Here is a 26,334-nt window from a genome sequence, read left to right on the forward strand (position 1 = left end):
GGTGTGAACGTAGAAACGAGAGATTATGAGCAGGAAAGGGTTAAACCGTTCTGCCGTGAACATGTGGAGGGAGTGAGCTGGGATGAATGGGTGTTTGAAAAAGAGAAAAAAGCGAAAGACAGATGTTGATTGGCAGAGAGGGATGAATGGGAAGAGGTGGAGATGTGTTTGCGGTTCATTCGAGTTCTCATTTGCCCTCGAGCTTCATCCTCTTGTGTTCCTTCAGCAGCTGTTGCCATGGGAATTTCCTGAGTCTTCCCTCCTCTTTTCTTTTCATACATCCAAAAATTAGAAACAAATTAGTTAGAAACCATGCATTTCCTGTCTGGAGAACACAAGGGCGGCGTCCACACACTTCTGACAGACAACGACTGTGCAATGGAATGCTAGTGCTCTGCACACTATAGATTGTACACTACATCCTGTTTTCATCATAATTTAATACTTTTATTCAGCAAGGATGCATTAAATTAATTAAAAGTGACAGTAAAGACATTTACAAAAGATGAAATATTCTATTCATCAAATATTCTGTTCATTTTGTGTTTCCACAAAAATATGAAGTAGCGCAACTGTTTTCAATACTGATAATAATAAATGTTTTTGAGCAGCAAATCAGCGTATTAGAATGATTTCTGAAGGATCATGTGACACTGTAGACTGGAGTAATGATGCTGAAAATTCACTTTTGATCATAGGAATAAATTATATTTTAAAATATATTACAATAGCAAATGGTTATTTTAAATTGTAATAATATTTCATAAAAAGATCAAATAAATGCAGCCTTGGTGAGCAGAGATAAGTTAAGAAAATTAAGAAAAAATCTTACCGACCCCAAACTTTTGAATGGTATAGTGTATAAAGCAGTATGCAAAGGTAAACATTAGTATGCAACACTGATGTCACATGACCTCATCATTTAGCATTTTTAATTCAGTCGCCCAATTGTCATCTCAGAAATGGCATTAAAATTATTCCAAAATTATTATTTTGCATTTTAGATCCATTTCGTGTAAAAATGTCAGTTTAATGAGAAAAAATGGTTATATTACTTTTGTTTCATTGGTGCTCCAGGAAATTGAATAGTCCATTGCATTGTGGGTATTCAGCACAGTTTGTTCTATAGTACACTGCATAAGCAGTAGGTGCTCCATGCATACCGAAAATGTGCACAATACTACTCAAAAATCAGTAGTAAACTCTCAAAAATGAAGGTTCCAAAAAGGGGGTTTCCCAGCGACAACCATTTTTGGTTCCCCAAAGAACCTTTCAATGAAAAGTTCTTAACAGACCATTTTTTTTTCTTATAGTTTGAAGAACATTTTAAATATCCAAAGTACCTTTTTCCAATATAAAGAACTTTTTTTTTTTTTAATGGAAAGGTTCCATGGATGTCCAAGGTTCTTCATGGAACCATATATGTCAATAAGGAACCTTTATTTTTGAGTTTATGGTGGGATACTATTCCAAACATAGCTTTGTTTTGGTTTGGTTTATTTCTAGGTTTTAGTCAGTAGTTTTTTAGTGTATATGGGTCTGTTTGTGAATGTGTGAGGGCTTGTTTATAGGAATGAGGTTGTGAAAGTGTGTGTGTGTGTGTGTGTGTGTGTGTGTGTGTGTGTGTGTGTGTGTGTGTGTGTGTGTGTGTGTGTGTGTGTGTGTGTGTGTGTGCTCTGAGCGTGAGAACCGCTGGGCTCTGACTAAACTGCGCCTGAGGTCTATAAGTGTGTGTTAGTCTAGGTGTATGATGACTAACTCTATATGTGTGTATGTTCGAGTGTGAGAACAGAACTCATCCACCCATAACACGAAGCTCTAGCAGGTGTTAACCAGAGAGTCACAGACAGCTGTGTATAGGTAAGCGTGTGTTTGTGTGTGTGTTTGTGTGTGTGTTTGTGTGTGTTTGCGTGTGTTTGCATGCCTTCCGGTGTGTTAGCATCTAATATGTGTGTGTGGTCACAGTTTGCCACAGCAGATGAGAGGAGCATGTCATGATCGTGACTGGTCATGTTTTTCCCCGTTACTTTTAGTTGTTTTTCACCTTTAGAGGCATTTGTGTGTGTGTGTGTGTGTGTGTGTGTGTGTGTGTGTGTGTGTTCTTGTGTGTTGTGTTGCCCAAGAGTTTTGGTCGATGCTATAAATGTTGCATTGCACAATGCACCAATTTTCTTTCTGTAAAATACAATGTTATATTAGCAAATAAGACGTACACCGTACACTTATATGCTTGTTTTACATAATATATATTAAAAGTGTATTATCATTTAGCTTGTTTTCAGATGTTGACACTTTTAATCAGCAAAGTGAGCATGGTTATTGTAATGTAAATCTGTAAATATCAGTGTATGGTTAATGTCGATAATAACAATATGTATCAATGTAATGTATACATCTCTATTAATCTCTATATCATCATGTTGATGATCTAAAAACTTAACATTTTGTGAAGATGAATGTTGTTTGGCCAGTAATTCATTTAAAAGCTTATGTTGATCATTAAAAATGGCATAATGTAAATCTGAATGTACAAATCAATGTTTTGTGGTTACTATCAGCTGAATGATAGATAGCCTATGTTGGTACTGGTAGTCTTAAAATATTGTTTGATTAATCGGTTAACATCCTGTGACATTTCACTATCGTAAACTCAATATCGTAATGTAGTGTAAATCTTCAGAATATCTGATTATTCGGTGATTGGCCGATGTTGATGATCTAAAAACGTTATGTAAATATGAACACTATTCAGCCAATTATTGATCATTTCAAATGTTATCAAGTACATCTGAATATATATCTCAATGTTTTGTGGTTACTGATATCGGCTAAATGGCAAATAATTGGCTGATATTGGCTAATCTGTTAACAGCCTCTAAGATTTGTGATAATATGGTGATCTCGATATCGTAATGTAGTCTAAATCATTATAAATCTCACAATATCATCCGATTATTTGGTTATCAGCCGATGTTATTAATCGATAATAACACAATGTTGGACGTCTCAATGTTGTGATTACTGACATCACATGACAACTGAATAATCAACCTCAAAATGTCAATTTCGAAGTATCTTCTGATTTATCTTTTATTTACCAATGTTGGTAGTGTCCAAATATGATATAATTTATCCATTAGCAGCATGTGGCATTTCAATATCACAATATATTGTAAATCTTGATCAAAATCTTATTTCGTTATCAGCCGATGTTGATAATCTAAAAGTGTTGTAGGCTACTAATGTAATTGTTAATATACATTTCAAAATGTTAGCCAATTGTTTGTTGATTAATATCAAAATGCTGGATGTCTCAATGTTGTGATTTAGCGACATCAGATGATAACAGAATAATCAGCCTCAAAATGATATCCAAATGTTTTAATGTAAATTCTGAAGTATCTGCCGATTCATCTGTTGTTTACCAATATCATAATCTCAAAATGGTGTAGTGAAAATCTGAGTGTAAATCAGAAAACATGGGCTAATTACTGTAACTGGCCTGGCAGATCTGAGTGTTGTGTGTGTGTGTGTGTGAGCATCTGTGCAGGGCTCTGTTTGTCTGTGTACGTTTCTGAGCGCGTGTATGTTTTTGCGTGGGCGACTGTGCCGTGTGGAGTGTGTGGGCCCGACTCGTGTATTAATAGGAGTGTGTGGCGGTACCGTGGGCGGCGACTCTCCACAAGTGGGTTAGAAGCTAATCTGATGCTGACAAACTCTCGGCTTCCATCGCTGTGTGTGTGTGTGTGTGTGTGTGTGTGTGTGTGTGTGTGGCTCGAAGCGTTCAGCCGAAGGAATTAGGCAGCCAGCTTTTTATAGACCTTCCGTCCTGCTTTGTGTCTCTCTCTCTTTCTCTCTCTCTCTCTCTCTCTCTCTCTTTATTCGCTGAGAGAGGAAGTCATCGTGGCGGTAGTCAGGGCTTTCCCAGTGATTTAGCGCAGGGATTAAAAAAAGTAGTTGGGGAAAAAAAGAGCAGAGGAGGAGGAGACACCGAGATACAGGGAAGGAGGGAACGAGGGAGGGTTGGTAAACGGTAGCTTTCACATGACCGAGTGAGTTAGTGAGTGAGTGAGCTATCAACACCCAGCCGGCTTTTCAGTCGAAAGCGAAAGAGAGAGTTTCTAGGCGAGGTCTGTCCGCTGTCTGTTGTGGTCGGAGGTGGTTATGCGGTCGGAGTGTGTTTGAGAGAGAGAGGACACACTCTTAGGGGAGGTCCAGGTGTTCCCCAGCGATTCAGGGAAATCCGGCTTGTCCTGATAGAGACACACTTTCACTGGAAGACAAACTGAAGCAGCTCTGCCGCTCAGGTACTCAGTGTGAAGGTGTACGATCATAACATGTTTACCTCCTTTCGCATGTTGACTTCTTTTCTAGTCTAGACTTGACTTAACTAGACTTGTTTTGAATGATTGGCTGTTCATCTGTCTTGCATGATTGGCCAGATATACATTTGTATTGTTGACAGTATTGCAATTATTTATTTATTTATTTATTTATTTATACAGTGTTACACGATTGGCCAGCTTAATGTGTTTTTTGGAGTGTTGCATGATTGGTCAGCTTTATGTTTGGATTTTATGAAAGCAATGCACAATTGGTCAGTTTTGCATTTATTAGTGTACAAGGCTTGATAGGTCAGCTTAATGTTTTTGAATTTTTTGATTTGTTGCCCAATTGGCCAATATTACAATTGCAGTTTTTAAAAATGGTTTCATAACTAGGCCCTTAATAAAATAAAAAAGAAAAGAAAAGTTGCCTAATTCATCATCTTTACGATATTATTATACATATATATATATATATATATATATTCATTTTTTTTCTTTCTTTTTTTTCGTGAGTGTGCAAGTGGCCAGATTTGTGTTCTATTTTTCTAAAATAAATAAATAATAATAATTACTGTTCCACTTTATATTTGCATTTTATAAAATCATGGCACAATTGTTAAGCTTTGAATTTGTATGTAATTTATTTGAAAATATTGCTTGATAGGCTAGCTTCATGTTTGTATTCTTTGATTGTTGCCTGATTGGCCAGTAACAGCTCTCTCTCTCTCTCTCTCTCTCTCTCTCTCTCTCTCTCTCTCTCTCTCTCTCTCTCTCTCTCTCTCTCTCTCTCTCTCTCTCTCTCTCTCTCTATCTATATATATATATATATATATATATATATATATATATATATATATATATATATATATATATATTGGTCAGCTTTACTGTGCTGCACAACTGGCTTTTTTGTCAGCTTTATTTTTGCATTTTATGAAAGTGTTGCATGATTGGTCAGCTTTTTTATTTATTTATGCATGATCCGTCGCATACATTTGCCTTTTTGAAATTGTAGCATGATTTGACCAGTTTGAGATTTATTTATTTTTATTTCTAACCGTTACATAATTGGCCAGCATTTGATAGTGCTGTACATTTGTTTATCTTTACGTCTTGAAGTATTTAAGTGTTTGATTTATCTGATCTTATGTTTGTATTTATATTTTATTTTTCACTTGTGTAATTCTTGTTTGTCAGTCGTCATGTCAGGATTACTGTAGGTTAGCTTACGGTCGATTAGTGCTGCAAGGTCATGAGTCTCTCCTGTCTGCTCTAATGGTTAATAGTCTTAATAGGACGGCCAACTTTAATACTGACCAGTGCCAGAACAACACTCTAGTCTACATGCTCTTTATTTTATGTTTTGCCCGAGTGTTTTGTTATTAAAGACTCATGATAACTTTTAGGCGTCATGATTGAGGTTTTGCATGGGTCACGGGGGGGATATCCTGAATAACTGGACTGGGTGGAGAGGATCAGCCCAGAATGGATGAACGGTTATGCAACCGAGTCAGAGATGGACGTAATGCTGAAAACACTCAGTACAGGCCTGGCTCGAGAGTTCTGGTTTACATGAACACCAGAAAGACAAATGACCCCCATTAGCTGGCAAAAAGTATTGTTCACAGGCATTTCATGCAACCATGTGTGTTTGTTTGAGTAAGAGAGTTTGTTTTGAAGTTGGCATTTGATGGGCCGCAGCTGAAGCTGTGAGATCTTCATCATATGGATGAATGGACCGAGAAAAAGACAGGGAGCTCTGAGCATGTATCAAGTTAGTGAAGTAATATTTATTTTATGCAGGACTCGACAGTAAGAATGACCACATGTCCAAACAAATGGAAATGAAATATCCCTGTCGGCTAGTGTTGTGTCACTACATCTCACTGAGACTAATTTATATTTTCTTCATTGCAGTTTTTCAAACACTCTTGACCCTATAGAATGGGGTACATTTACATTTATTCATTTAGCAGACGCTTTTATTAAAAGCGACTTACAAATGAGAACAATAAAAGCAGTTAAACTAACAATAGGACAACAATATGCAAGTGCTATGACCCTTCTCAGTTTAATCTAACGCAGTACGCCATAGGCGGAGTTTGACATTCGAGCCAGGGGGGGCAAAAAAATAAAAAATCATTGTAGCAGCTGGGACCTATAGAAGCTTGTTTCCGCCACTGAATAATGAATAAATAATAATAATTGCGACCCCTATAAAGTCGCAAAATGGGAGATATAAAGTCAGAATTGCGTGATATAAAGTCGCAATTGCGTGTTTTAAAGTCAGAATTGTGAGATATAAACTATTCTGAGGTAAAAAAAAAACAAAAACAAGTCCGTCTTTTTTTCCCTGAGAATTGGACTTTTTATCTCACAAAATTTGCGACATCTCGCAATTCTGACTTTATTTCTCAGAGATACAAAGTCAGAATTGCGTGAAATAAAGTCGCAATGGCGTGTTATAAAGTCAGAATTGCGTGATATAAAGTCGCAATTGCGAGAAAAAAAGTCAGAATTCTGACTTTATAACACGCAAAGCGACTTTATTTCACGCAATTCTGACTTTATATCTCTGAGAAATAAAGTCAGAATTGCGAGATGTCGCAATTGTGAGATAAAAAAGTCGCAATTATCTTTTAAAATGTTTTATTTTGTGGCGGAAACAAGCTTCCATAGGGACCTGCATGGCCTATCAATAGGGGAACTCAGCACTAGCACATACTGTATGGACAAAACAAACATGCTAAATAAACACATATTTATTTTTAACCCAAGAAAAAACAGTACAACAATACAATCATATTTGTAAACAGGTAGAACTTTGCCACTTGACTTCGCATCGCATCTTCGTTCGGACACAATTAGGATCAATGAAATGTGGACCACTTTTGCACTGTTAAAATATTATCTTCAACCAAAACGAAAAGATTTTTAAGGGTTTTCTTTCCTTTTTTCAAAACACAATGTGGCAATGAGAGTGATTAAAAAACAAGTTATATTTTTATATATAAAAACAATGCGCCCCCTGCCCCCCCGCAAACTCAGCGCCTGCAGTACGCGTACTTTAAAAACAAAACAAAATTTATAAAGATAATAAATATAGAATAGAAGATAAAGTGTTAGTATTAATGGATCAAGTGTTGCCGAAAAGTGTAAGCTGTGTCAGAGCTCAACTAATAGTCATAGTAAGCTTTGCATCTACAGTATATTGAAGGAGAACGTATAGAAAGAAAAGGTGTGAGAGAGAGAGAGCGAAGTGTGGAGGTATAGAAAAAAGAAAAAAATATGTGCAGATTGTTGTCTCTATAGCGTCTCTAAATTGGCTCCCGGTCCATTTTAGAATTAGATATAAAATATTATTGTTTGTGTATAAATCGTTAAATAACCAGGCCCCACCGTATTTGGCAAACCTTTTAACCCCATATAACCCTTCCAGAACATTATGCTCAGATAATCAAAAACTACTTATAGACCTGCAGTTATAGGCCTGCAGTTATAGGCCTGCAGTTATAGGCCTGCAGTAATAGACCTGCAGTAATAGGCCTGCAGTAATAGACCTGCAGTAATAGGCCTGCAGTAATAGGGCCGAGACTGTCGATGTTTAAGAATTTGTTGAAAGCGCACCTAATGTTGGTAGCGTATAATGGTTAGATGTGGTGTTTTATGTTGTCTATTTATTGGTTTATGTGTGTCCTTATTTAATTTTTTTTTTTTTATTAACATTTTTTTTTTTTATAAAAAAAATTATGTAAAGCACTTTGGTTCAACCTTGGTTGTGTTTTAACAGTGCTATATAAATAAACAAAAACAAGAACAAGGTGCATTGCGGAAGAGGTGAAGATGAAGGGAGAGATGGATAATTGTTATTTATAGATTCTCCGTTTCGCTCGTCTCACCGGGTGTGTTTTGCCGTGTTAGATTACATAATGCTGCCTCCAGCCTGGCTCTAATCGGAGCGGGAAAACACAGAAAACAACTCGCGCACAGCCGCACACACACACACACGCTGCCATTCCGACGGTCTGTAAGTCATCATGGTGCTTTGGCTGACACTCTGAAGCGCCAGGCAGCCTGACATACACACACACTCACACACATGCTGCTGTATGGCGAATTAGAGCCAACGGAACTCAAACGATATTCTCACAATATTTTCCTGGAATCTACTGCCACAGATTTTGTGTTCCGGCTGCATCCTAATTCAAATAGATCCTACGCTCTTAAGACTAGGATTAGCGCAGTGTTTTCAGTGGATTTAAAAAAAATACGCATTGGTGCATCTGTTTGGGCTGATATTACCCACAACCCCTTGTGCTGTGAAGGAGGAGGAGTTTCTGACAGTTCTCTATAACAAGGGTCTAAAATTAAAGGTGCTCTAAGCGAAGTCACGCGTTTTTTAGGCCAAAACATTTTTTTTTTGTCACATACAGCAAACATCTCCTCACTATCCGCTAGCTGCATGTCCCCTTAACACACTGTAAAAAAACGCGGTCTCTGTAGACAGCCCAGGCTCCACAAACGGCAAGAAAAACAAACTGGCCCAGCCTGGACCACGAAACATAACAAACAGTGTTCCAGCCAATAACCGTCAAGAATGATTTGGGGGTGGGGGTTGGGGGGTTAGTGCACGAGCACATGAAGGGGGGTGTGAGGAGTGGAGGAGAGAGAAGCATGAAGAGGGAAGTTAGCTAGAGGAGAGATGTCCTAGACAACGACTAACGTTAGAATTTTATTCTCTTGAATTTTGATATGGCCGACACACGTCCAAAGAGACGACGTTCCGATGAACAAATAGCAAAGAAGAGGGAAAAGGAAAAGGAACGCGCAAAGTACCGAATTTACATCGGAAAAGCCTGCGACTCGTTCATGACTGTTTCAGGAAGCACAGAAGGGAGGGGGAGGAGATGGGATGAGGAGGAGGGAGGGTCGAGCTAGCCTCCGTTTTGTTTGACAATACTTCGAACGTCAACAAGAAGTGACTTCACCCAACATCGCTTAGAGCACCTTTAACACTTGCTAAGTGCCATACACGAGTGTATACATTTCATGTGTATAAAATGTAAATTTTCTGGTACATTTACATTTACATTTACATTTAGTCATTTAGCAGACGCCTTTCTCCAAAGCGACTTACAAATTAGGACAAAATTCAGCGAGTCATCATAAAGAGGCAAAAGCAACAACAACGCAAGAAGTGCTCAAAGTACGAAGTTCAGGTATTATTCAGAGTAGCATAAGCCTGATAAGTGATGTTACAAAGGGAAAGGAACATTTTTTTTTTTTTTTTTTTTTTTTTTTCTATAAGGTTAAGTGCTCACGGAAGAGATTGGTTTTCAGCTGTCTTTTGAATGTTGTCAGGGATTCTGCATTCCGGATGAGGGTGGGGAGAGCGTTCCACCAGCATGGAACTGTGAATGAGAATGTTCTGGAAAGTGATTTTGTGGCTTTCTGTGATGGAACCACGAGACGTCGCTCGTTGACCGATCGTAGGTGTCTGGTAGGGATGTAGACTCGTAGGAGTGAGTGAAAGTAGGAGGGAGCTGAGCCTGTGATAGTTCTGTAAGCAAGCGTCAGTGCCTTGAACTTGATGCGAGCAGCGAGAGGTAGCCAGTGCAGAGAGATGAACAGAGGAGTGACGTGGGCCCTCTTGGGCTCGTTGAAGATAAGACGAGCTGCAGCATTCTGAATCATCTGTAGGGTTTTGGTTGCACATGCTGGAAGTCCAGCCAGAAGAGCATTGCAGTAGTCAAGCCTAGAGATGACCAGGGCCTGGACGATGAGTTGTGTTGCATGCTCAGTTAGGAAAGGCCTGATTTTCCTGATGTTGTGCAGTGCAAACCTGCATGATCGAGCTGTCTTTGAAATGTGATCTGTGAAGGTCAGCTGGTCATCAAACGTTACTCCAAGATTTCTGACCGATCTTGATGGGGTGATTAATGATGACTCTAGCTGGATGGTGAAGTCGTGCTGTAGAGACGGATTGGCAGGGAGGACGAGAAGCTCAGTCTTTGCCAGGTTGAGCTGCAGGTGATGTTCCTTCATCCATGTGGAGATGTCCGCCAGACAGCTTGAGACCCGTGCAGCTACTGTGGGATCATCTGGTTGAAAGGAGAGGAAGAGCTGCGTGTCATCAGCATAGCAGTGGTAGGAAAAACCGTGTGCCTGTATGATGTGTCCCAGTGATGTGGTGTAGATGGAGAAGAGGAGGGGACCAAGAACTGAACCCTGGGGAACCCCTGTGGTCAGCTGATGTGCTCTGGATACCTCACCTCTCCATGCGACCTTGAAGGACCTACCTGTGAGATAGGACTCAAACCAGTGGAGTGAAGTTCCTGTGATGCCCAGTGATGAGAGGGTGGACATAAGGATCTGATGATTCACCGTGTCGAAGGCAGCAGACAGATCCAGGAGAATGAGGACTGAAGATTTGGAAGCAGCTTTTGCGATCCGTAGGGCTTCTGTGACTGACAGTAATGCAGTCTCAGTTGAGTGTCCTTTCTTGAAGCCAGATTGGTTGACATCCAGCTGGTTGTTTAGAGACAAGAAGGATGTTAGTTGGTTGAAGACAGCTCTTTCAAGTGTCTTCGCAATGAATGGTAGGAGAGAGATAGGTCTGTAATTGTCTACAAATGATGTGTTTAGCGTTGGTTTTTTGAGCAGTGGAGTAACCCGAGCCTGCTTGAATGCTGTAGGGAAGGTGCCAGTATGGAGGGATGAGTTGATGATGTGTGTGAGTGATGGTAGAAGTGTGGGAGAGATGGCTTGTAGAAGGTGTGAGGGGATGGGGTCAAGCGGGCAGGTGGTAGGGTGACTGGAGAGGAGAAGTGTAGATACTTCTTCCTCTAACAAGGTGATCTTATTTTACTGCAGAAGTTGCGTGTTGTGAATTTGAATTTTTTCCTCAAAAATTTGGAACATGTCGAATCTTCCTCTAGTCAATTAAGAAGAACAAAATCACTATGTCATGTGGTTTTACAATATAGTCCAACCATGTTCATACTTTAAATGAACAGCTGTTGGAGTGTTTTTATCTAGAACAATGTCAGGTGAGAGTTACGGGAAGTAGATCCCAGGTCTGTATGAAGGTGTTGATGGTATGAGGATGTGATAGTGTGTATGCATGAAGACAGGAAGTACAGTATAAACTTCAGATGAACCAGCCAGAGGGACTCTGTTATTCACAAACAGACAGGAAGAGGCAGAGAAACACCTGTCACCTGTCTCCTGAGGCACACACACACACACACACACACACACACACACACACACACACACACACACACACACACACACACACACGCACGCAGGAAGTCATATGATTAGTGTGCTGTGCAATTGACACCATAACATGACTAGTACTATTACTCATACTTGGGTTTAATAAACTTTGCTATGAAGCCCTGTTTTTTTTTTTAGGAAAGGTGAGCTGTTACTGTACTAAGCAAATGAGTCATTGTATGTTTTTCACCTGGCAGATGATAAAACGAAAAACATCCCAATAGACTTGCATTGTGAAAGGAACCTGAGTCAAATTTAGAGAGCACAATATCACAGAATATCACTAGTTTTAGCTGGTTGTCAGCTAGTCTCCCAGTCTGACCAGTTAAAGTAGTGATTAAAACTCTTCTACAACCAGCTATGCCCAGGTTGGAAGACTAACAAAGATCAGCCAATCCGCTACACACTATTCCTTATCTGAGCTCATATTTCCTTTTGGAAATGTGAACCTAGAAGCCTACAATTTAACATAGTCTGTAAACCAATCAGATTCCTTGCCTATACTTTCCTACAGCGACACTTTGATATATCATGACATGTATAATCATGGTTACCCAGCAGAACTAAGGCAGCGAGAGAATTCCATGAATGAACTCCATGATCAGCCCCCGGTCTAATGAGCTCGGAGGGATTAGCATGTTCTCTGTAAACATGACCCATGCCGAATCCCCTCGGCTGCCCCGTAACAACACGGTGTTTCCTGCCTTTTTAGTGCCCTCGGACTGCCTCGTCATAATTCCACCGCTATTGACTTGACTAAATCCATTTAGCGGGGGGAAGTCACAAATTCTCTTTCACATTAGCGGTGTCTAGTGCGGGCAGTAGTTGTCGACGGGCGTTGTGTGGAGGAATTAATGGGTTTCGAGAGGGAGCTGGGTGGGGAGTTACATGAGAGGTTCTGCTTATTTAATGCGTTTGCATAAGACCAGAGAGAAATCCTGCCCTCGATCCTTTAAAAGAAAATCTGACGTGTGATTTGCCAAAAGGCCTCATTAAACGTTATGTCATGTGACAACTGTGTTGCAGTATGCTTATATTCTATTCAAACATAGCATGTTGCAGCTCATGACCAAAAGTACTATGGGTGATGTCAGTAAAATGTATAGCTGGTCGCAAAATCTGTATTTCTATTCTGTTGAATTTATTTGAATATACACTATGGTTTCAAAGTTTGAAGTTGGTTTTTAACATGTTTCTACTGCTCACCAGTGCTGCATTTATTTGATAAAAAAAAATCAGGAAAAACAGTAATACTGTGAAATATTGTTGCAATTTAAAAGAACCGTTTTCTATTTCGAAATGCAATTTATTCCTGTGATCAAAGCTGAATTCTCAGCATCATTACTCCAGTCTTCAGTGTCACATGATCCTTCAGAAATCATTCTAATATGATGATTTGCTGAGTTTTGACTGAAATATTCCAGATCTGTGGTGATGAAGTGGGAAACACGGGTTCGATTCCAGCCTGTGACGTGTCTTCTTCCCATCTTGCCGTTTCTGCCACTACAAAATAGCAAAATCCCAGAAAATAAATAAAAAGAAACTGAAAAGGATTCTCCAGTGAAAGCCAGTTAAACAGTCGGTCTACGAGACGTCGTGTAATTACCGTAAATGGCACGCCAGCTTTCAAAAGAAAGCATTGCCCTTTTCTCCTTTTCATACGGTAATATTAATTTTTGATGAGAGCTGGATTCCTTTGCTTCGCTGGAAGTATATGGATGAATAAAGCTCAGCGGCATAAAGGACGGGAATGAATGTGCTTTTGTGTTGGTGCGATACAGTCGCGATGACAGCTGCATTCGACACGAACTCCACCGTTCTCTCACTGAGCGCCTCTGAAAGGGAACGCTGATGGAAGAGAGTTTCTGTCTCCAGCGTGAGGCCTTTTCTTTTTCTTATTATTCAAACTGTCCTTTTGTCACATTCAGATCGGTTTCAGATTCAAATGCAAAGAGACTCTTCTAGCAAAGCTGGATTCAGTCTGAGGGAGTGAGCGAGAGAGAGAGAGAGATTCTCTTTTAAAATGTGAGTGTAAAACAGGTATGTTAATGCACAGGTATATATATTCATTTCAACCTGTAGACCTGGCTAGTTTGCTATTAAGCAATTGGATGTATGATTTTCAATAGATGTTAACTTCAAACTGGCAAAAAATCCCATACAGTAGACTTTCATTTTGACAATAGGATCTGAGCCCTATCTAGAGAGCAGAATATCATAAATACAGCAGAAACATGACTTTAATATGTTATGGTCTGTCCTCATCAAAGGTTTGCTTTGGTGACAATTTGGGTGTTGTTAACAGTTTAACACTTTTTTTTGTTTTTTTTTAACTAACCAATGAGGGGCTTTGGATAAGCTGCCAAAATTCCCCCGATATAAAAACATTAGCAGCTTATAAAAGTAGAACACAGGGGATTTCCTAACTATGTTTGTTGTTTTTCGCACTTACGTTTACATTTATTTAAATGTAGCCTAAATAAGAACCATCTTGTGTATTTATGTGTTAGTTGAGGTTTGAGAGTGCCCTCGTAAAAATAACAGGTTTGGCTGCTATATGGTTTGGAGATCAAAAAAAGGTTTTGCTTTATAGGTTCTTCAGATCAGTGTTTGGTTTCTGGGTTCTTTAAGTCACCAGAACACTGATGTTTTATTATTTATTTATTATTATTATAATTTTTTTAGAACTATAGAGAATAAAAGTTCTTTGTGGAAGGTTCTTCTTCTGTGACATCAGGCTGTTTTTTTTATTTTTTAGGATGTGTTCACACGCAAAAATGTTTCCAGAACAATCACGGCAAATGACAAACTGCAATCTTGTTATCCTGGCTATTTAGATCTCGGATTAGGCCGTGTCCGTTTCCAAACCGAGCTCTGATTGGAAGTGACACAGATTTCCTTTTTGTCAAGCAAGCGTCATGGAGTTTTTGCAGTGAGGAAAACCAGTCAGGAAAGACTGTGAAGAGGAGAGGTGTGCTACCAAAGTGCTTTTCTGTTTTTCTTTCTTTTCTTTGAATCAAAACATTCATGAGTGAATGTCATGAAACCTGTCAAAAACATGTCTGAGCCAGAAGTGAGATATTATATTTACTTCAAGAAAATGAAGCCTATTTTACATAATTTTTTATAACAATTAAGCACATTTTGTCACCAAATCTCTTTACTGAAATGCATATATATATTAAATGATTGAATATATCAATCATTGTATTACTATATTAAAGATATTCTATTGAGAATAACCATAATGGCAGTTACAAAAACTGAAATGTAAAATAAATATTTGGATGCTTTACAGTAATGAGATTTTTTTACAATGAGTTTTCATTTGTTAATATTAGATAACTAGTTTGAAAACACTTCAAAAGTTGTGTCTGTTAATATTATTTAATGGACCTAACATGAATAAACACTTCTGAAAAAAGATTCATAAATACTGTAACAAAAGTATTGCTCATTGTTATAATGTTACATTAACTAACCTTAACTAATGACAATGGGAAAAAAAAAAAATTCTTAATTTGTTGCTTAATTTGTTTATGCAAACAATGTTTATTTATTTATATTTTGATTGAAATGGGACCTGGACTTGTTTTTGTGGGATTTGTGCTTAAAGTTGATCCTGTAGAATCGTGTTTATTGAAATCCCCACAGTCGGATCAGCCCAGGGCTTAGAGGGTTAAACCTGCCCGAGAGAGAAAGAGAAAGCAAAACAGGAGAAGTCCAAGAGCGACGCTCATAAAGGAGGGATTGTGTGGGATTGTGTGAGGCAGGATAGAACAGGATCGCCCACGCCGAGCTCCAGCACTGATGATGACATCATCTGTTTGTTTGGTCAGGAACGGCTCGGCCTGCCCTGACAGGGATTCCCCGTCCACTCCACATGGACACCATGTGACTCCTCTGTGTGTGTGTGTGTGTGTGTGTGTGTGTGTGTGTGTGTGTGTGTGTGTGTGTGTGTGTGTGTGTGTAGGAAAATCAAGTCTCCATACAACCTGGAAACCCAACATGTGTGTGTGCGTGTGGTATGTGTTTTGTGTGTGTTTCTGTGTCTGTGTGTGTGTGTGTGTGTGTGTGTGTGTGTGTGTGTGTGTGTGTGTGTGTGAATAAATGCCTGTGGTGCACGGTCACATTCACACAAGTGCCTCCTCTATATTTTGTGGAGTAGAGAGGGTGTGGTTGCTTTAGCAGGACTCTTCTTAGAGGAAGAAGAAATGCACACTTTTGTTTTATGCTTTCTCAAGTTAGTTAGGTGAATTTCAGAAAATCTGTCGAGAACACTTCTAGGCCATATTTCACCTCAAGAAAAAAAGAAATAAGAAGTGATGTGCTGTATAAAGAAAATAAAGTCATTTTTTTTGGACCATTACATTTTTAGAAAGAGCATTTCTTTCCCAAATTCTCTCCACTGAAATGTGAAAATTATTATACAGTAGTCAACATTTGAAGTGGATCAAAAAAGTTCATCAAAGACAAGAACGGGTATTGTTCAAAATGAATGTATAACTTTGATAAAAGGTTTTGACTACTGTATATTACAATTACAGTATTTTCAGTGTTTGCATCATATTTTTCTTATTAAAAAATAAATATTTAAAGAGAATCACTGTTGAAATTGTCATGTATGATTAAGCTAATAACAAAAAAGTCTTTCAGACATATTACAGTGATGTTAAATGGTTAAACATATGTAATGCTTTATTTTCTTCATGCAAAATATAATTACTTATGCATAAATGCATAAAAATGACAAACACAAGTCAGGAGAGTCTTTGCTTAATGGTGACGTGTGTATGTCTGTCTGTGTGTGTGTTGTGTGTGTTTGCGTGGATTGTCCACTGTTAAGTGCAATAAGAGAATCTGATGTTATGGGAGGCGACAGGGAACAGCTATTCTGCTTTCAGTCAGACAGACGGCTGTAAACACACACACACACACACACACACACACACACACACACACACACACACACACACACACACACACACACACACACACACACACACACACACACACACACACACACACACACACACACACACACACACACACACACACACACACACACACACACACACACACACACATCTGCACGCTGTTCCAGATCACTCTGGATGCAATATATTATCCTGACACAATGAGGAAATGAAAACTCACTTCAGAGAAGTGTCACAGATTCAAACATGTCAGCTGTGCCTGAAGAAAACAGGTTAGCCTATCTTTTATATTTTTTATTGTGAAAATATAGTCATTCTCTTTTCAGGGTTATATTTTTAGGCATTTTAGTTTCTGTTTTAGTATGTGTCTCTTATCTCTTATCTTATCTGAATACTGTTGAAATGGGAAATGTTATTAATTTCATAATACTGAACTTATGTTGGTTTTACTTTTGGTGTGTTTCGGTGAATATCATATTTTCAAGGCTGATTATCAGATCTGTTTTCAATTTGAGGAATGTAATGAAGATAAAAGTTATAATATTTGATTGAAATAAGGCCTAATTAAAATATAAACACTAGGATTTTAAAATAGGATCATAATATCTCTCAAGCTAAGATATGACTGTTAACGTTTTAACCTGTTGCATTTTCATCTGTTATGCAGATATATGGTTACAAATGTTGAAATGATGGCTTGATGGTAAATGGCCTAATTTTAGAGTCGGGGAAGCTTCATGTCATTGTCAGTTCACACTCGTGTTTCCCTGTTTTAAGCAGATTCTCGTAGTCTTGAGCTTTAACTTCTGCATCTGAAATAAAAAAATTAAAAAATGTCACACTCTTTGGGCAAATGTTTGTAATTATAACAGTCTTGTTATAGTAAATTGGTATATGTCTTTTTCAATTCTCAAAAAATTCTGAGACTCAGCAATTGATCACTGTAGTTTGTTAACTTTGAGATCGTACATGCTCATGTTTTGTGTCCTGGTGTATCTAAATTTAATATGAAATGTCTTTCTCAACCCATTTTACTTCAGTTAATGTGACATTTTTCTGAATGAAACATTTTTATCCTTCACTATTTTATTACATTTTAAATAAAAAAAAACTATAAAGTAGATATCTAAATGACCCAAACTTGTTTGTTTGTTTGGCTGAATTTCAGGTGAATATTCCTAATGCAGATGTCCAAGTTAATGTTTGGGTGCAGTAAATGGTTTGGAAATATGGCCAATATTGTGTGTGTGTGATCGTATTTTTTTATTCACTTTAATTCTTGAAGTTCAGTGTTGTCCCTCTACTCTTTATTTAAATACAGTGCTCTGTTTTGGGAGCTGTGGTGTCAGGTTTGTGATGCACTTGGTTTGTTTCATTTCCTCTTTATGGGAGGTAAAAAAAAAATAGGAGCATGCTATTTTGCGCAAAGGCATATACTCGGTCGCCGAACCTTCCTATTTTCAGTGGCGTGATTTCTTTTGCAAGAACAGCTGTTAAGATTGCAGCATCAATATGAGACATGCAGCTCATTTTGGTTTGTCTTCAATCTCTCTTGAGCGAATCCACAGGAAAACAGAGTGAGTTTAAAGATCGGCCTGTGTGTGTAAAAAAGATGTGCAATGCGTAAAAGTGACTCCCACCTCCGAGTGCAGGTGAACTGCAACGGGAAACGCTTCTTCCATGTGGATTCTCTCAAGTCCCTTTGTTAGTCTGTTTAGCATTAGTGTTCATTAATTATTGAATACAACAAGTGTTAGTCCCAGGTAGATCAGCGGTTGATGAATAATTAAGCCTGTGAATAAGGTGTGTGTGAGAGAGAGACTGTGCGGATGAATCACCTCACCCAGCTGGATCCAGCGGGAACATTCATTGAGAGAACGCAGGGTCTTTAATGAAGCGAGTGAGTGTGAAAGATCCCAGCATGAACTGCAGGAGTAACTCAACTTTTATCCATTATTAGCCAAACTAGAATTTTTTTTTAGCTCCAGATAAAAAATACAAATAAAAAAAAGAGGTGTTTTTCGAGACAAAAAAGTCATTGCAAACTAATAACAAAATTGCTGATTGCACAGGCGCACACTGAATTCAGTCCGGACTAAAAAAAAAGGTCTAGCAATAATAATTGTGTAAACTGTATGGTGCAGTTAGCAATTTAATCCAGCTGATTATTCCTAATTGGTGATCTACAAAGTAAAGGTTGAGTGTTTGTTGTAATGTGCTGAAACTTATTGCTTTTAATTCATGTGCCCTTTGCACTTTTTGCACCATGCAGTTTATTTATTTAAATTAAATTATTTTTGTTTTATTAGTCTGCACTGAATTCAGTGTGCGGTTAGCGGTTAGGTTTTCTTGTTTGTTTGCAAATGCATTATTAGCCACCCAGAAAACTCCAGCAACTGCAAAGGAACACCCCTGACAACCATCCAAAACACTTTAGTAACCAGCATAGCAATGCCCTGACAACCATTTAGAACCCAATAGCAACACCATGACAACCATCTAGAACACCCAGCAACCACATATCAGTACTATGACAACCACTCAGAACACCCAGTAACCACATATCAGTACTATGAAAACCACTCAGAACACCCAGTAACCACATATCAGTACTGTGAAAACCACTCAGAACACCCTATGGACCACATAGCAACGCCCTGACAACCATCCAGAACACCCTAAAATCCATGTAGCTGTACCCTGACAACCATTCAGAACACCCCAGCAACCACATTGCAATGCCGACAACCACCCAGAACACTTTAAAAACCAAGTAGCAGCGCCCTGACAACTGTTCAGATCACCCTAGCAACCGCAGTGTAATGCCCTGAAAAACATCTAGAACACCCAGCAACTGCATAGCAATGCTGACAACCACCCAGAACACTTAAAAAAAACAACTAGGCAACACCCTGATAAGCATCTAGCATCTAGGTTTGGTGCCTTGCTCAAGGGCGCCTCAGTCATTTCCTGCCAGTATTGAGACTCGAACCCACAACTTTCGGGTTACCAGTCTGACTCTCTAAGCATTAGGCCACGGCAACAATCCAGAACACTCAGCAGCCACAGAAACAACACCCTGACAACCATCTAGAGTATCCTAGCGACCACACAGCTACGCCACCCAGAACACCCTATCAACCACATAGCACCACCATGATAATCACCCAGAACAACCTAAAAACCACATAGCAACACCCTGACAACCATTCGCAAAACCCTAGCAATGTGGCCGTGAGATTGCACAGGCAAACACCATTCATATTTTCTTCAGAATGTAAAAAGGTACGATGTGCTAAATGTCTGATGGTCTCTCTCAGTGTGTTTGCGGTATGGAAATATAAATATAACTGTTGTCTAGGAGGTGTATGTTTGTCCTAAAGATGCTCTGGATCAATGTTTCACCAGCTTGCCCACGCAGACTTCACTATCAGCTCCGTCTACTGCTGCATCCACCCACCACTTCCTGCGGGGGCAGTCTCGCGGCACACGTGTGTGCTTGTGTGTGTGTGTGTGTGTGAGAGAGAGAGGAGTTGACAACAAATGGTTCTGATTTGAAAGCATTCTTTGCGGATAAGAAGTGTGAATTGATGCACACGAGTGTGTGCATTGCTGTGTGCACAGGATATCAGTAACAGATGCGAGCGGTGTGTGTGGGTGGGACGCGGAGGTCATGATCCAGAAGTGTGGTGTGAAATCTCTGGAGAGTAGATTCATCTTATTTTGCATCCATAAAAGTGCCGCCACCAAACATTTGTGCAGTAGTGCATATGATTTTAAACTTGTCTTATCCAATAGACTTCCATTATAAGTGTGATTTTTATTGACGATTAATTTTCTGTAGTAATTTTCTCAACTTCTATTCATCCTTTTCAAACTCCATCATTTGTGAATATTCATTGATTTATAAGGTTAAAAAAATGTAGGGTAACACTTTATTTTAAGGTGACGTAGTTACACGTTGCTACATGTACTTATTATAGTGATAACAGGATATTATGCATAATTACTAACCCTAAACCAAACCAAACCCTAACCGTAACTCTATAGTAAGTACATGTAGTTAAATAATATTACTCAGTACTTATTTGAGTAAGTACATTAACTGCATCACCTTAAAATAAAGTGTAACCAAATGTAGGAAGCTCATGTACATCTCAGCATTTGAAACCATTTCTCTTCACGTCGCTCTCATTCTTTGTGATTCCAGCCGTCTCTTTATTTTCATGCATTATTAAGAGTGGCCTCGGGCTCGCAGTAGTGCGCCTTATCAGTAATGCTCTGTTCTCTGCCACTGACTCCAGAAACATCTAACAAAAACTCTCCAGACGTTCCTAAAAGTGCTGCTGTTCTCAGCCAACAAACACCCAGAAAGATGAATCCTGAAGGGCGTTTTCGGAGCCTCGTCAGAACTCTCCCAGTTTTCAGGAGATGTTTGTGTGTGCTGTTTGAGCGTTTTGTGGAGATGAGCTCTGCAGAACTCATGTCTCGCTCTCACTCCCGTTGGTTTCTTCTAGACTCTCGACTGGGGAGTCAGGAAACTCATTTCGGGTGAAAGAAAAGAGGAAGTTTGATGATGCAGCTTATGAAGATAGAGTGTTGTGTAATGCAGTCTGAGATGTGTTTATATGTGTTTGTGTCGGAGTGTGTGTGGGCTCTGACAGTAATGAGGAGGGGAAGGTTACTGACTCTGCTTCTGGTAAGCGGCTCCCTTGTTTGTCTCATGGATGCTGATTGGTGGCTTCAGGCTCATCAGAGTTTCCTGTAAGGAAACCTTGGGAACCCTGTGAACTGCTGTGATGGTCTTTTCTCTAGAAGAGGATCGTCTATACACTGGATAAAAACAGTGTTGTGTATTGTCCCTCGGGGTTCCTCGTGTTCTCTGGTCAATCTACTGCTTCTAATCTTTGCTTTGTTTCACTTTCAAGTTTTTATTTAAAGTGGTCATATCATAAGAAATAATTTTTTTCCTGGCAAATTCTTTATAAATATCAGAGTTGTGTGTACTATGAAAACTTTCAGAACTCAAAAGTTCCCTGCCAGTCCAAAAAGCATTACCATCCAGTCACTGTAAGGTAGTACGGGAAGATTAAAAGAGTACATTAAAAATACGACAAAAATAGTAATACTGTGAAATACTATTGCAATTTGAAATAACTGTTTTCTGTTTGAATATATTGTAAAAAATAGTTTTTTTATTTTAAATTAATTTTTTTTATAATGCAAAGCTGAATTTTCAGCATCATTACTCCAGTCTTCAGTGTCACGTGATCCTTCAGAAATCATTCTAATATGCATATTTGCTGCTCAAGAAACATTCGTATTGTTATCAGTGTTGTAAACAGTTGTGCTGTTAAATATTATATTGTGGAAACCCTGATACATTTTTCAGGATTCTTTGATGAATAGAAAGTTCAAAAGAACAGTATATTTTATAACATGATAAATGTCACTTTTAAACAATTTAATGTGTCTTTGCTGAATAAAAGTATCACTTTCCCCTTACTGAGGGGAAAAAAACATATAAAAATGTGACATGACCCTTGTAAATGCTGAAAGGTCAGAGAGCAAAAGGTTACTGTACATGCAATCAAAAGGCTTTTCCGAGTGCAATTTCTTAACAAGTATATTTGACATGACAAATTACTAACAAATGTTCTAGGCGGATGTTATTTCAGTCCTGTGGCAAAATATTAGGGTGTAAATCGTAAAGCTGATCCAGTGCGGTTTGTGGAAATCCTTGAGCAATCAACTGAGGATTTTGGCTCCATCTCTCCCAGTGGAACAGTGTGGGATTGGGAACAGCAGTGCTGGATTCGGGAGAATCCTGGAGTAAATTCCATGGAAGTGTGTGCGTCGAGTCCTTGCATGCTCGGATATTAGTTTCTAAAGTATGTGTGCGCAAAGGGGCCAGATAAACTGCATGCAAAGGAAGTGCTATAGTTCTCTTGATTCTTGCAGATATTTCCTCCTGAATGGCATGTTTCTTCTGTTCTTTCTGTGGCAGTGTGTTACTTCATGCATGGCAGGACACATAGGTTGCATAATATGCTTTCGTCATGTGAATCCCACAGATTGACAGGCAGCAGTGATGCTGTCTGATTTGATCACATCTGGGGCAGACGTACAAATGCTCAGTTAAGTGTGTGGACAAGTCATTCTGATTTAGTGATCCACTCTTAATAGATGCAGGCATTGTATGCTGGGCTTTTTTCTTTAGTGTGTGTTTGTGTGTGTGAGCCCGGCTGGTTTGCGGGCACTCAACCTCTGTATGCCATAACAAGTCCAGTGCTATCAGGCAAATGACTTTAACCTTTTGACACCTACTCTGTTATTTGTCAAAACACGTGGTGTGGAAAACTAACAGCGGTGTTACACAGCCAGCTTCTGATGATTTACATGCTACACACTGCAGAGCTGGATGCTGTAAACAATTCTGTCTGTTTTGTCATTGTAGATTAGATAAAATTAGGTACATTTATTATCGATTTCCCTCCATATACAGAACTTAGCAGTAGAGATTTTATTTTTCTGTCTCAGATTTTTACTTTATTATATAAATACACACACTGTTTAATAAATGTGTAATAAATTAGTACATATAGGCATATGTGCAATTTACAGTGCTATGCATAAGTTTAGACACCCATGCTAAAGTTGACTAAAAAGAGGAATAAAAAATCATCTTTTGGAAATTGAACTTAATGCCTTAATTAAAAAAATTAGGAAAAGTCCAACCTTTAAGGACACCAATTTAAAACTTTTCAATTTTCTGGCATGGAGTACTTTCCATAAGATCATCTCTCAATGCAAATCAAACCAGCTATTAGGCTAACTGAAATAAAACCATGCCAATCTCTAGGTATGGTGAAGGCTATGTGATGATGTGGGGCTATTTTAATTCCAAAGGCGTAAATTTATTTATTTGCGATACATTATTCATTCACAAAGAAAATTGGTGTCCTTAAAGGTTGGATTTTTCCTAATTTTTTTTAATTAAGGCATTAAGTTCAATTTCCAAAAGATGATTTTTTATTCCTCTTTTTAGTCAACTTTAGCATGGGTGTCTAAACTTATGCATAGCACTGTACTTAAAGCTACCCAGTCAGATTGGAACTAGCTGATTTTGCCTGCTCTTGCCATTTCTGTGTGCAATATGCATCAAACTGCTTTCGGACACTCTGTGGCTGACTATTTTTCTAATGACCCTGCTCTTTAGGACAGGTACACTCAGTCCAGCTCTCATTTAAAATCTGTTTGTGAATAAGCACCACCCACTCATGTGATATTTATACCCACATGCTGCTCTTACTGCCACGGCCATTAAAACCAGATCTCTGATCACATTAAATTTCCATTAGCCTCTATGTCGTTAGCGCACATGCGCTAGCATCTAATGAAGTCTCATGGACCAGTCGAGATGACCAGTGCATGTTCGTTTATTGAAGAAAGCCACTTCAGAATCTCTGGTTGTCATGGCAGCATTAAACAGGGGAAATTTCAGCGCGTATTATTGTCCTCATTTGCCACCTTTGTGCAGCAACTCTGTTTTCCAAATCGCCTTGCTAAGTGTTCCACTGAATCTGAGGTTTAGGTTTGGTGTGGTTGCTGTTTTGGAAGGAAAATCTTGTGTTTTGGGGGAAAGAATGTATGTGGGAGAGATAAATATCTGGAGAAGTTTTGAGAAAGAGAGAGAGATGACCAACTGCTGCCCATCTACTGTGTCAACTGCAATGAATAGCAATTGATCCTCATGCCATTTAATAGCAATAGCAATTGGTCTACAGTTCAAGGAGTTCCTCTCGAAACATTACAGTAGATCCACCATATCTACAGACTCATGATTTGAAAATGCCATCATAGAGGAAAAGAGGAAGAGAAAATCTCTAGAGGAGATTCTTTGCATTGTGTTCATGACTAGCAACTTTCTGAAGTGTTTCTGTTCTTCTTTCACTCTTAATTTTGTCATGAGGTTCCTTCCCTGTCAGGTCATCAGACTGTGCATTTGTGATGTAGGTGAAAACATGTCTTTTGAAACTAGAAACGCAAATATAGAGCCCTACACCTGAAACATTTTCTAGCCGTTTCAGAACTAAATGTGCAAAAACAGCTCGGTAATCGTGATTTTTGCCAAGTAAGACATGTTCCTGGATCAACATATTTTGTTTGAAATTTTAGTTCTAATCCTAGCCCTACCCTTAAACCTAACACTCCCCATAAGCTATCCTTAAACCCTGGTTGTAAGTCTAAACTTGACATAAACTGTAAACTTGTCCCTCAAATCTGATTGGATGATTGGAATAGTGTTCCAGGATCAACAAAGACATTGATCTAGGAACATGTTGTACTTGTTGAAATCAGGTCAACAGTTCCCTAACAGCTCATCACTGGGGTAGTACCCTTAAAGGGACAACTTTGTACCCCTAAAATAAATCGGATCATCATATAAAGCAATTGTATCTCTTCACAAGACTTGGATTAAACTGCTCAATTCATGGATTTTTTCTTATGGCCTTTTTTATAACTTTTAAATTTTGTTCACCTGGACTTTCAGTGGAGGGATAGAAACCTCTCATGTTTCAAAAAAATATCTTAATTTGTGTTTTGAAGATTAACCAAAAGTCTTATGCACAGTTCAGACTACACGATTTTTGGCACGATCTGTTTGATGTAGGGTGTCATGGGGATTCGTAAACAACAAGGGGCGTCGGAACGCAAGAAACGATCGTTTTATCTCATCTAGTGTGTTAAAGTTGATGACAACCAACTGCGTCTGCGATGGGGGGGGTTCTGACGACAAGACATCCAGTGCAAAACACTGGATAGCCATTGACCACTGGATAGTACTTCGGTAGCCATTGTTTGTTTATGCTCACATCTGTCAGTCGATAGTTCTCATGTCATTAAAGATGGCAAGCGATAATTTGTCGGGAAGCAACGTGTAGTCTGACTTGTTTTTTGTCGACGACACGACAAGAATTTAGGAGTCAAAATTGCAGAATCTTAACACCGTGACTATCGTAATAGATACAAGTATTGTGTAGTCTGAACCCAGCATTATGAGTTTGAAGCGACATTTTGTCCCTTTAAGGGTAAATATTACTACTCTAAGGTTCTAATATGTCTCTTCTAAGGGCTAGATAAGGTACAATGTTGTCCGCTATTGCCTCAGTGACAAGGTACATTTTTTGCAATTTTTTTTTCTGTGTAACCAGGCATGAGGTGATAAGCTTCTCTTTCACTGAATCTGTTTTGTCCTAGGCATCTGTGACTGCTAAAAGTGACAAGTAACATGACAATTTATCAGTTGCTTGATTTCAATACAATACATGCTTTTTCAGCGTGGGCAGACAAGTTACTTGTGACTGGAAACCTTTCCTGGTTTGGACACGGTGTTAATCTCATGTAGCAGTTGAAACCAAGCATAATTATCTCTGGTAATGATTTTCCTAAAGTATGCAAAGAAGTCACTCGGCTCAACAGTGCTCTTGTGTTTGAGGCCGCTTTGCATTCGCTCAGTCCACAGTTGAGGAAACAGCACCTGCAACCACTCTCTTTGGCTTCAACCAAAATATTCTGATTTTGATTTCTTGTTCAAAGGCTTTGAGTTCTTCCATCCATGGTGGAGTTCTCGAACATCATCTAACCCGAAGAATTCGGGGACAGGGTTGGGTGGAGGGGGGTCCTATTTGCGGTTCATTAAGTAACCGTTGTTATCTGATCCCTCATGTACTGATGTCCATATGCTCCATTTATTGCTCCAAACGGATGAGGGTAGGATAAATCTG

At 38.9% G+C, this 26,334-nt stretch overlaps 1 protein-coding gene and 1 long non-coding RNA gene across 5 annotated transcripts in view; both read left to right on the forward strand.

Annotated features, from left to right (window-relative positions):
* Window positions 1–26,334, forward strand: part of hivep1 (HIVEP zinc finger 1) — a 62,800-nt gene that overhangs the window by 20,934 nt on the left and 15,532 nt on the right. The window contains exon 1 of one of the 4 annotated variants that reach the window (XM_082186158.1): window positions 16,653–16,818. The exons of 2 other annotated variants lie outside the window; for them this stretch is intronic. In XM_082186158.1, the coding sequence (XP_082042284.1) occupies window positions 16,755–16,818 (64 nt within the window). In that variant the 5' untranslated portion in view covers window positions 16,653–16,754. Of the gene's footprint in view, window positions 1–16,652; window positions 16,819–26,334 lie in introns of those variants that run through there. One more of the 4 variants, XM_082186155.1, reaches the window with a different exon arrangement.
* LOC309510664 lies at window positions 7,417–16,331 on the forward strand. Its single transcript, XR_014210422.1, has 3 exons — window positions 7,417–9,390; window positions 11,162–15,536; window positions 15,583–16,331. It is a non-coding gene; the product is annotated as an uncharacterized lncRNA (long non-coding RNA).

The sequence above is a fragment of the Leuciscus leuciscus genome (assembly GCF_965113295.1).
Source record: "Leuciscus leuciscus genome assembly, chromosome: 12".
NCBI classification, from domain to species: Eukaryota; Metazoa; Chordata; class Actinopteri; order Cypriniformes; family Leuciscidae; genus Leuciscus; species Leuciscus leuciscus.